General features: G+C 48.1%; 1 protein-coding gene across 1 annotated transcript in view; it reads left to right on the top strand.

Moving 5' to 3' along the window:
• LOC105705166 (E1A-binding protein p400) overlaps positions 1-12,505 on the top strand; it is a 135,205-nt gene that overhangs the window by 1,194 nt on the left and 121,506 nt on the right. The window contains exon 2 of the mRNA XM_064379537.1: positions 8,445-9,814. Coding sequence (XP_064235607.1) covers positions 8,480-9,814 — 1,335 coding nt within the window. The 5' untranslated portion in view covers positions 8,445-8,479. The remainder of the gene's footprint in view (positions 1-8,444; positions 9,815-12,505) is intronic.

Genomic DNA, 12,505 nt, shown 5'->3' with positions numbered 1-12,505 from the left:
GGGCTCTTGCTGTGTTGCTTAGGCCGGTCTCGAACTCCTAAGCTCAAACAGTCCTCCCTTCTTGACCTTCCAATGCTGGGACTGTAGGCGCGAGCCACCGCACCTGGCCACGTTAATAGGGCATCTCTGGGTTTATGGATGAGTTGCATTCTTTTTTGTTTACTTGTGTTCTCTGTTCTTTTTTTTTTTTTTTTTTGCAGAATATGTGCAATAAAATGATTTTTGTAATTTTTCTGTGGGACACTCAACAGCTGGGAGAAACAAAAAAATGTTTAAAAAAATTATAAGTCATTCTACTATCCAGAGATAAGTACAACTAACGGTTTCCTTATGCCTTTCGTTCTAATTTAAGTAATTGGGATCGTGTGATACGATTTCTTGTGCCTTGAAACTTAGAGTTGGCACAATCATGCGCCATTGAAGTCTCTCCATGGACGTTCGTTGGTGCTGCTCTCTGTTATCTCTTGTATTGTCGGGTCAGCTCTTCCTTGCCTACTCAAGGCCATAGCCCTAATATTCTTCAGTCTTGCCTTCAGCTTACCTTCTCTCCAGAGAATTCTCATTCACAGGCAGACCCTTGACCCCACACGGCCCCCCCAGCTACCCTTTTGAGGTCTTAGCTTTCCATTATACCAAGATCCAGGACTGTGTGTCACCACTTCCTCCTCTCCTGGTCTCTTAAACCAACTTCATTTAAGCTTTTGGTTCCTACCCCTCCACTGAAACAACCCCTTTGGGATTCTGGTGCCTCCACGTTGCCAGGTGCCCCTTCAGCAGCCTCTTAACAGCAGCTCGTGGCCTCCTTAAAACATGATCTCCTCGAGACCATCCTGGTCAACATGGTGAAACCCCGTGTCTACTAAAAATACAAAAAATTAGCTGAGCATGGTGGTGCGTGCCTGTAGTCCCAGCTACCCAGGAGGCTGAGGCAGGAGAATTGCCTGAACCCAGGAGGCGGAGGTTGCGGTGAGCCGAGATCGCGCCATTGCACTCCAGCCTGGGTAACAAGAGCGAAACTCCGTCTCAAAAAAAAAAAAAAAAAAAACAAACCATGATCTCCCTCAGGCATGGAGACACCCCTCTTGAACGGTTCTCCACTTAGCTTACTGGCTGCTACCCCAGTCTCCTAGTGGGTCCCTTCTTATCTCTGTTCCCAGTAAATGCTACACTGACTCAGGGCCATCCTCAGATCCTTTCTCTGGTCTGTAAGTCCCAGGTGATATACCCATGTATCATGACTGAATATAGCATGTTGGCATGGCCTGCGTTACATCTGGCTCGGTCTTTCCATCCACACTGCCACTTGTACGTGACCTCAGTCAGGGGCAGCTTTGCTCTTCCTGTTGCTCTGGTTACAGCACTTTACAGTGAACTGTGCGTTTCTTCCGTGTCCTAAATCTGACCTGTCGGTGCTTTCTAGAGTGCTCTCAAACCTGACTTCTCAGTTGACTCTCAGCACAGCAGCTGGGTGATGTGTTTACACAGACATCGCATCATGTACTTCTCTGCACCCTTCGTGGTTTCTCATCTTCAGACCGAAGGTCAGAGTTCCGAAGGCAGTTTCTGGAGGCCATTTGTGACCAGGCCTCTGCTGTCTCTATGGCATTGTGACCCAGCACCCCACTCCTCACCTTATGGCTCCAGCCACTCTCCTTGAGCCACCATCCGCACCTGGCTCATGGCTTGGGCACATGTTGCTTCTGCCTAGCACATTGGGCCCTACTTGGGCATGGGTCTCACTCTCACCCAGTGTGTTCTCCTTTCAAGTTCTCTCTTCAGAGAGGCCTTCCCTCGTTGCCCTGTGTAACAGCAGCTGGCCGGCTCCCCGCGGTAGCTCTCCCCTCTCTGCAGTCTCTTCCATTGCACTTGGTACCTGGCGTGGGCCGCTTTGTCTTGTTCACTCTTAGATCCCCAGTGTGTCGGACAGTGTCTGGCATAGTAAATGCGCCGTAACTATTTGTTGGATAAGTAGATTAATGTAAAAGTTCTTTGTTTTTTGAGATGGAGTTTCGCTCTTGTTACCCAGGCTGGAGTGCAATGGCGCGATCTCGGCTCACTGCAACCTCCGCCTCCTGGGTTCAGGCAATTCTCCTGCCTCAGCCTCCTGAGTAGCTGGGATTACAGGCACGCGCCACCGTGCCCAGCTAATTTTTTTTTTTGTATTTTTAGTAGAGACGGGGTTTCACCATGTTGACCAGGATGGTCTCGATCTCTTGACCTCGTGATCCACCCGCCTCGGCCTCCCAAAGTGCTGGGATTACAGGCTTGAGCCACTGCGCCCGGCCACAAAAGTTCTTTTTTAAAAACAGGTGGATTTGGTAGGGACCTAGGCATACAGATGGGATTAATAATTAGAAATGGCACTTCAGCCGGGCTCGGTGGCTCAAGCCTGTAATCCCAGCACTTTGGGAGGCCGAGGCGGGCGGATCACGAGGTCAAGAGATCGAGACCATCCTGGCCAACATGGTGAAACCCCGTCTCTACTAAAAAAATACAAAAATTAGCTGGGCGTGGTGGTGCATGCCTGTAGTCCCAGCTACTCGGGAGACTGAGGCAGAAGAATTGCTTGAACCCCGGAGGCGGAGTTTGCAGTGAGCCGAGATTGTGCCACTGCACTCCAGCCTGGCGACAGAGTGAGACTCTGTCTCAAAAAAAAAAAAAAAAAGAAGTGGTGCTTTAGTCCTGGCTTGGAATGCTCATGAGTTAGAGGAGGGAAACAGCCCGCAGCGGGTAGGTCATCCCGTAGGTAGATCTCGGACTTTGGGAGGCAGAGATGAAAGGTAAGGGAGTAGATCGAGTCAAGCTGCAGGTGGGGCTGTTTGGGAAGGATGTAGTTACCAGGTCTTGCCTTCCGTTTTTGCAAGGTTTGGCATCCTATGCTGGCTGCCATGGTGTCTCTTCGTCAGGACTGTCCACACGTGTTGTCCATCATTCTGTTTCCTTTCATTGAAATTCTTCTGTTTTCTCTCTCTGTCCCCTTGTCCCTCGGCTTTGTTTTAGGGCTTCTTTTGTATGGGAATTGAACTTTGCCTTCTCTGTCCCAGCTCAGCCTCTGGGGTCCTCAGTGGGAAATACAGCATCTTATTTCCATTGAGGCTCCACAGTAAGTCTCAGTGCTGATGACAGTGTGTGCTTGGGTGGACCTGCTTTGCAGCTAGTGGCTGGCTGCAGCCTGCGGTAGGCTGATAGAGCTTTTGAGCCTTTTGTTTTTTTGAGACGGAGTTTTGCTCTTGTTGCCCAGGCTGGAGTGCAATGGCGTGATCTCGGCTCACTGCAACCTCCACCTCCTGGGTTCAAGCGATTCTCCTGCCTCAGTCTCCCAAGTAGCTGGGATTACAGATGCCCACCACCGCGACTGGCTAATTTTTTTTTGTATTTTTTAGTAGAGACGGAGTTTCGCCATATTGGCCAGGCTGGTCTCTAACTCCTGAATCAGGTGATCCACCTGCCTTGGCCTCCCGAAGTGCTGGGATTTCAGGCGTCAGCCATGTCGCCTGGCCTTTTTAGCCTCTTTTTACTAAAAGAGGAAGTGGAAGAGCAGTGATCCAGTCCCTGGTTTCCCTTGGGGAGCCTTGCTTCTCAGTCGTCTGTAGAGGTGTTTGTGTACCCATTGCCTTTAGGAGTTGAAATCCTGGTTTTCAGTGTTTTCTTCTGGACCCAGCATCTGTTGGGCCTGTAATCTCAGGCTTTCCTTCATGGGTTTCTGCTTTATATCTAGTCAAGGGATGTTTTTTATCTTATTTTGGTGCATTGTTTTAAAAATAAAATTTTAAAATCATTTATGTTCAGAGTGTAAGGGTAGGTCTTTGCATATCCTCACTCCCATCTTATTTAACTTTTTTTTTTTAAACAGAGTCTTGCTCTGTCGACCGGGAGTGCAGTGGCGCTATCTCGGCTCCCTGCCTCCTCTGCCTCCCTGGTTCAAACGATTCTCCTTCCTCAGCCTCTGAAGTAGCTGGGACTACAGGCACCCGCCACTGCGCCTAGCTAATTTTTTTTGTATTTTTAGTAGAGATGGGTTTCACCAGGTTAGTCAGGCTGGTGTTGAACTTCTGACCTCTAGTGATCCGCCTGCCTTGGGCTTCCAAAGTGCGAGGATTACTGGTGTGAGCCACCACGCCCAGCACTTAATTTATTTTGATGTATGATTTGTGATGAGAGTTTAAGCTAAATTTTCTCAATTCATTAATTTGTTTTTGTAACATAACTTTAAAATTCCCAATTCTTACCTTTCTCCTGGATTTGTGAATTACTGTATGTGAGAGAATTTCTTTCCAGCCCTCATTTTCTTTTATTGATCTCCTTTGACATTCTGGGGATGTTTTGTGAGGAAGTAATCCTGAATATACTCTACCTATGTTAATTCAGCTTTTGTGCCAGTTTCACACTAATCTCCTGTCATAATGCTTGTTGAATAAGATCAGAAACAGAAGCTTGTTTTGAAAGTAATAGGCACTGTTGGCCAGGTGTGGTGGCTCACGCCTGTAATCCCAGCACTTTGGGAGGCTGAGGCAGGTGGATCACGAGGTCAGGAGAGCGAGACCATCCTGGCCAACATGGTGAAACCCCGTCTCTACTAAAAATACAAAAATTAGCTGAGCATGGTGATGTACGCCTGTAGTCCCAGCTACTCAGGAGGCTGACGCAGGAGAATCACTCGAACCTGGGAGTTGGAGGTTACAGTGAGCTGAGATTGTGCCACTGCACTCCAGCCTGGGTGACAGAGCGAGACTCCGCCATCTCAAAAAAAAAAGAAAGTAATAAGCATTGTTAACTGCCCCCACCTCGAGCTCCTGTCCCCTGCACCCACTCTGATGGGCTCTCTGCTGGATGGTGGGAGGGGCGTGCTCATGGGTTTCTCTGTGGTCGTGCTCCTCCCTTATGCACTTCTTAAATGTTTGTTAGGAATATACTTGTGCATTTATAAATTCTGTAGTTTTTTATTTCATATATACATGTATTTTAGCCAGGTACCTGAAACTCGTAAGAGCCTTGTAAGTTTTATTATTTTTTATTTTTTTTTATTATTTTATAGAGACAGGGTTTCACCATGTTGGTCAGGCTGGTCTTGAACTCCTGACCTCAGGTGATCCACCCGCCTCAGCCTCCCAAAGTGCTGGGATTACAGATGTGAGCCACCACGCCCGGCCAGAGCCTTCTAAGTTTTAGAACTTCTTTTTTTGAGAAGTTCTTCATTGCAGCATCAATTTCCTGGGCTCAAGCTATCTCCTCCTTCAGCCTCCTGAGTAGCTGAGACTACAGGCTACCACACTGCGACCATGGCTGGCTAATTTTTGTATTTTTCTTGATGGGGTCTCACTGTGTTGCCTAGGCTGGTCTTGAACTCCTTACCTCAAGTGATCCTCCTACCTCAGCCTCCCCAGGTGCTGGCATTACAGGTGTGAAGCATGCCTGGCCTTTTTTTTTTTTTCTTTTTGAGACGTAGTCTAGCTCTGTCGCCAGGCTGGAGTGCTGTGGCGCAATCTCGGCTCACTGCAACCTCTGACTCCCGGGTTCAAGTGAGTCTCCTGCGTCAGCCTCCTGAGTAGCTGAGACTACAGGCGTACATCACGCTCAGCTAATTTTTGTATTTTTATTAGAGACGGGGTTTTGCCATGTTGGCCAGGATGGTCTCGATCTCTTGACTTTGTGATCTGTTGTGGGGAGACCCCATGGGAGACCCCACAAGTGCCAGGGCAGGGTCTGAAGCCTCAGCCTGTTCCCATATGAATACAGAACAAGAAAAGAATTAGAGATAGAGTTACATAGTTATTCCTATATATAATCATAAATAATCATGTAGTTATTCACATGTAATCACAGAAATATATGTGCTCAGTATAACCTTTTAATTTTACTGATTATCAGGTTATGAAGCATAGAACTGAGGTGGCATTGTGATCCTAAGGCAAGATGCTCTAAGCCCTCTGTCACGCCCACATAAGGGCTGTTGGAGGGCGCCTTGGCTGTGCGGGAAAGTGCCCGCCGTTCAGCCAGCTAGGGAAGGAGACGTCCAGAACATCCAAGACGTCTCCTTCCTCAGGGGAGTTAGGAGAAAACTCCGCTCCTACAAGCTCTTGGGGTGGGCCTGACGTCTGTCAGGTAGGGCTGCAGACATCCGAGGGCTTAATTATCTCTGTGTGATGCTGTGCTTCGGTGGTCACGTTCCGTGTCTACTTTCATGTTCTGATTCTGCAGCTGGTATCTCTCTTTCTTAGAGGATATAATCAGTAATAGTAACAAATCTTAATGCCTTTGTTCTTTCTTGACAAGCATGAGAAAAGTGCTGGCGCGTGAGCTTTTCTCCTCGATTCGGCTACTTGGAAGACCTGGGCCCCTGTCTCCAAGACACGCGATTTACCTGACCCTGTCACTGACCACCATTACCTCACCCTACCTACCCTGCCCTCTGCTTTGTACTCAATAAAAGTCAGAGCGTCCAGGCACTCGGGCCACTGCCGGACCCTGCGCTTTGGTTGGCGGTGGACCCTTGGGCCCAACTCCGTTTTCTCTTTCTTGGTGTCTGTGTCTTTTATTTCCACCGTTTCTCATCTCCATACCTGTAGAGAGGGGCTCACAGGACCCTGGAGGGCTGGACCCTGCAGTGATCTGCCCGCCTCGGCCTCCCAGAGTGCTGGATTACAGGCATGAGTCACCGTGCCCGGCCATACCTGGTCACTTTTCATCTTCTTTAGGTTCATGATTTTTAAAAATCCATTGTACATTTTCTCATAGAGATAAGCAGCGATGCCCTTTTGATGAACGGGGGTCTTGATTGTCTTGGAGGAAGCAGGAAGAAGGTCTCTGATAGCTGTCCAGCCAGCACCCCGAGAAGACAAAGGCAGCTGGGTGTGTCTAGCAGGACTTGAGAAGTCTTAAATGGTGGTACCCAGGCCACGGTGGCTTATGTGGTGGGCCTGAGTGTGAACCAGAATATTGGGGGTGGTGTGGCTTCTGACCCACTGACTCAGTGCTAAACTGTGCCACCAAGAGTCAGTTTTTCTCCATCTACTTCCCTTGAAAACTTGAATGAGATTTTTGCTACTTTATGACAGAAATTAGCTATTAAATAGATCCAAGCAGCAGCTGCCCCCTTGCTGTGGGACAGTGTCCCGCATCTCCTCTTGGAACACTGGCACTGAGTTGGGTGGCAGGCCCCACTCACCCCTGCATTTGCACCCTTGCTTTTCTTAGGGGAGAAAGGGTGACCACAGTGGGGAACAGATGGGGTGAGGTCCTGCAGTGGTGGGGCTCACTGCTTACCTTTAGCCCTCCTTTCCCCTGTAGACACTGGAGTCTAGCCCAGGCTGACTCTGTCTCATCCCAGGATTACCCTTGTCTGCTCCATCCTCTGCTTCGTCCTGTCCTGAAAGCTGACTTCTCGGTGGTCCCTTCTGCTCTTCCACTGCTGTTTCTCGTCCACTTGTGCCCAGCAGCGTTTGGGTTACAGCTCCTTTGAGATTATACTACAGCCTCACAGAGAGTTTGCAGAGCCAGAAAGGCAACTCACCCCAGAGTGAGAGCCAGGTCCTGGCCATCTCCCTTCTCTCTCCCTTGAGACCTTCTCACGGTTTCTTCTCTTTGTGTGCTCTTACGGAGAACATTGAGATCTGAGGCCATTCCCTACTTTCCACTCCAGGACTTGATGTCATGTTTTCTCCTAGCTCCTGGCATAGGGTGGCAGCCTCCCCAGGGCAAGGACTGTGTTACCTATGTCTGTCTCTACTCTCTACTCTCCAGCAGTAGCACAGGGCCTGACACACAACTGTGGCTCAGTGTCTTTCGACTGGATTTATAAGAGGAGAGTTTGCAGTTGAGGTAGTCTGGAGGTTGATAAGAACTGCTGGCTGGGGAGGGCTGGATATTTGCTTTTGGCGAGGTGGTGCTGCACATCTTCGTTCAGCAGGAGTCACAGAATGCCTCCTGGGCACTGGGCAGCAGTGAGCAGGGAGCTGTCCCTGCATAGGAAGAGGTGGGCAGAGGCTGGAAAAGGGCTTATGGGTCACAGCGTGAGCGTTGGCTTCAGACCTTGCCCTTGTGCCTGCTGGCTTTGTGGCCTTGAACAGCTCACAGATACTCCTGTAGCTCTGTCTCCTAGGCCTTCAAATGGGGTATGAGTGGTGCCTACCCCACAGGGCGGCCGCGAGGCTTTGAGGGTTGGCCTGGTCTTACCAAGCGCCTGCACAGGTTAGCTGTTGAGGTCAGCGACGTGCACTACATCCCGCAGTAGGTGGTTTAGATGACCCACCTACTCCTGTGGGGCCCACCCCAGGTACAGCAGTGACTGAGGCCACGTTTCTGTAGCTGTGCTGTACTGAATGTTAGTCAGCTCTGTCATTTGAATCAGACGTGGTGAAAACATACCTTCAAAGTACCTTTTCAGTGCTAAGTGGTAAACAATTACGTTTGCCCTCGAGTAACTTGATTGTAATTGTAATTTTTAGGAGAACGACACGTTGGATACAGAAGGGAGGTGATCATGCACCATGGCACTGGCCCTCAGAACGTCCAGCATCAGCTACAGAGGCCCAGGGCCTGTCCCAGCAGCGAGGGTGAGGAGCAGCCGGCCCACCCCAACCCGCCCCCGTCCCCCGTGGCTCCCTTCGCTCCCTCAGCCAGCCCGTCGGCACCCCAGTCTCCCAGTTATCAAATACAGCAGCTGATGAGTAGGAGCCCTGCCACCGGGCAGAATGTGAACATCACCCTGCAGAGTGTGGGCCCTGTCGTCGGGGGAAACCAGCAGATCACACTGGCCCCATTGCCGCTCCCCAGCCCCACCTCTCCAGGCTTCCAGTTCAGCACTCAGCCTCGGCGGTTTGAGCACGGGTCTCCGTCGTACATTCAGGTCACGTCCCCCCTGTCCCAGCAGGTCCAGACCCAGAGCCCCACGCAGCCCAGCCCTGGGCCGGGGCAGGCCCTGCAGAATGTGCGTGCAGGTGCCCCTGGCCCCGGGCTGGGTCTCTGCAGCAGCAGCCCCACCGGGGGCTTCGTGGATGCCAGTGTACTGGTGAGGCAGATCAGCTTGAGCCCATCCAGTGGCGGACACTTTGTGTTTCAGGATGGGTCAGGACTCACCCAGATCGCCCAGGGGGCCCAGGTGCAGCTCCAGCACGCGGGCACACCCCTCACGGTCCGAGAGCGGAGACTCTCCCAGCCCCACACACAGTCAGGGGGCACCATCCACCACCTGGGACCCCAGAGCCCTGCGGCTGCTGGCGGGGCCGGCCTCCAGCCCCTGGCCAGCCCAAGCCACATCACCACGGCCAACCTGCCGCCTCAGATCAGCAGCATCATCCAGGGCCAGCTGGTCCAGCAGCAGCAGGTGCTGCAGGGGCCGCCGCTGCCCCGATCCCTGGGCTTCGAGAGGACGCCCAGCGTGCTGCTGCCTGGGGCTGGGGGCGCAGCCGGGTTTGGGATGACCTCCCCACCCCCGCCCAGCAGCCCTTCCAGGACTGCCGTGCCCCCAGGCCTTTCCAGCCTCCCACTCACGTCTGCGGGGAACACGGGAGTGAAGAAGGCTCCCAAGAAGTTAGAGGAGATTCCCCCAGCTTCTCCGGAGATGGCACAGATGAGGAAGCAGTGCCTGGACTATCATTACCAGGAGATGCAGGCTCTCAAGGAGGTCTTCAAGGAGTATTTGATTGAACTGTTTTTCTTGCAACATTTTCAAGGGAATATGATGGATTTCTTAGCTTTCAAGAAGAAACATTATGCCCCATTACAAGCGTATCTTAGGCAGAATGATTTGGACATTGAAGAGGAGGAGGAGGAGGAGGAAGAGGAGAAAGAAAAATCTGAGGTTATCAATGATGAGGTAAGAAACAGGAGTTAATTTGCCTAGTTCAAATCTTCTAGATTGTCAGAGTCAATGCAACAGTAAATTAAATAATAATTTACTGAGCCTGTGGTATTTATAAGGTTTTGGTTTCACAAGGATTTGATCCATAAGTAAAAGTGAAGAATGGGTTTGGCCTCTTCATGGGAAGAGCTGTTGACCGTGGAAGTGTGTCAGGAGGAAGGGCCGGAGCTGCGCTGTGATGAGTGTGTGTTCAAGATCCAAGGTTTTCATCGAGCACCAAGGATTCATCTCAGGTTCAGAGAACTCAGCAAGTGTGTCCGTTTTTTTTCGCCTTGTATCTGGGTTTGTGGTTCATTGGCTGACGCTGACAGCTGTCACCAGCCCAATGTGTGAAAGCACAGCACCCTTTGTTTGGTCTTCCAAGTTTCACATTTTACTTCTGTAGCTCTCTCTGTGAAAACACCATCAGCATAGTTTTCAAACAGATGGAAGTCACCAGCTTGTTATAATAACCAGCCATACGTCACTAGATGTATTTATATGGGATCTTCATGCAGTTATGGCAGAAAACTATGTATGAGAAGTTACTCAATTTTTAGATGTTGTCTTAAGATTTGAGGTCATACTTTAAACTTATTTTTACAAATAACTGTTGAGTGATATTTAGGAGTGACTCTGTTTTAGAGAGTATACTTTTTGGGTGCCTGGAATGGCACATAATAAACCCCCCAACAGAGATTTCTTAGTACCGTGGTGAGTCAGACTTCCAGAAAACCAGGGTGAGAGTGAATTGGACTGTGACGCACTGTATTTTGTGCCTTCGTGTTGTGTAGTGTTTACTGTGTTGGTGGAGCTTACTTTGTTTTATGATATAACAAAATAATTTAAATCTGTCAGCCCTTCTGCAAAGAAATCTGCTTTTGGTGAACAAAAGCTAGTCTCGTTGCTCAGGCAGTCCTTGCTGATACCTGTGGATGTATTTGTGTGGCTTTGCCCTTTTGTGTTTTCTTTAACACCTTTTCCAGGATGGACCATTTTTGTTTTTCAACAGGTTTATATGATTATTTTGAGGATTTCATCTCTATTGTCCTGAAATAGTAAAATTCATGTCTCTTATGTTTGTATACCAATGTTGTCTGTAAGCTCAATCCCCCTTATCTGTGCTTAGAAAGAAAAATAAATTCGTTTTTCTAACTTCCTGCTGAAAAAGACTTTTGCTGTTCTGACCTTATAGATAACAGAGTGGCTGTTCTGCAAATTTCCTGTGTAGTTGTTAGGGCTTTGTTAATTGAAGTCTGTCTGCCATATGCATTTTCAAAATTTGAAGTTGCAGAATCTAAGGATATTGCACTTTGACTGAAATTGGAGTTTTTGCAAGGTTTGTAGTTTGAGTTGGGTTGTTATGCTATAAATCTGTCAATTCAGTATCCTTTTACAGGATTTGATACAAAAACTTTCCATTTTTAAACCCCAAATGTCAGTGAGCTATCAGCAGTAAAATTTTAACATAATTTTGAGCAGTTTTAAAAATTATGTTGCCTTTTTTTCTCAAAATATTTCCTCTCAGGTAAAGGTTGTGACAGGAAAGGATGGGCAGACTGGGACTCCCGTTGCTATAGCAACCCAGCTTCCGCCAAAGGTTTCTGCTGCTTTTTCATCCCAGCAGCAACCATTTCAGGTACTTTTCGATGGTTCTAAAATGTAGTATCATCCCAAACTTTTCCTTCATCCAGATATTTTAACCTTCAATATACTACTTCTCTTCAGCATTTTTTTCCAGAGCCCATTTCTTATTTTTAAACAGTAAAAAATCTTCCTGCATATAAAATTATAAAATTAAATTGCATGAGTTAATGATGATACAGATCTTAGTGCATTATTTCCTTTCGTATCCCTGTAATGCAGTAGTAGCTTTAGCATGCATGTCATCTAATACTTAGTCCTGTTGAATGTATGCTCAGGATTCCTTGTGTGCTGTGTTGTAAATGTTGGTTCTTTCTTGTGTCCTTTCTTTGTGTTTTGAGAACAGTGCAAAACAGAAAAAGAAAAAAAAGATTCAAGCAGATGATAAATTGGTATTTTCCATAGTTAGAGGAAATGCTGAAGTGAAATACACTTCTGAAATCATCAGGACCATAGGCTCCTAAATGGATGTTAAGTGAATGCAAACTGATTATTTTTAATTTTTTGCAAATTACTCAGTGTTAAATTAATAATGTCAAGAATTTAAAAATATGGGTCACTCACGCCTGTAATCCCAGAACTTTGGGAGACTGAGGTGGGTAGATTACCTGAGGTCAGGAATTCCAGACCAGCCTGGCCAACATGGTGAAACCCTGTTCCTACTAAAAATATAAAAATTAGCCAGGCTTGGTGGTGCACGCCTGTAATCCCAGTTACTTGGGAGTCTGAGGCAGGAGAATCACTTGAACCTGAGAGGTGGAGGTTGCAGTGAGCCAGTTGCGCCACTGCATTCCAGCCTGGACAATAGAAGGAGACTCTCTCGAAAAAAAAAGGTCAGAATTTTACTAGCTTTGGAATAGATTGTGCTGGGTTGTGAAAGCAGTTTCATCCTTGGGATTTTTGTTGTTATTTTAAATTTTGATGTAATTTCAAATGTACATGATGGTTGAAATAATTATTTTAAAAAACCCCTTTTGCCCTTTACCAAATTTACCAGTTGTTTTTGCCTCATTTGCATTATTT

The sequence above is a fragment of the Aotus nancymaae genome, unplaced genomic scaffold, assembly GCF_030222135.1.
Source record: "Aotus nancymaae isolate 86718 unplaced genomic scaffold, 86718_ANA_hifiasm-v0.15.2.pri h1tg000021l, whole genome shotgun sequence".
In the NCBI taxonomy this organism is placed as follows: Eukaryota; Metazoa; Chordata; class Mammalia; order Primates; family Aotidae; genus Aotus; species Aotus nancymaae.
The sequence above is the reverse complement of the archived record's forward strand: the minus strand, read 5'-3'. Positions and strand labels throughout refer to the sequence as shown.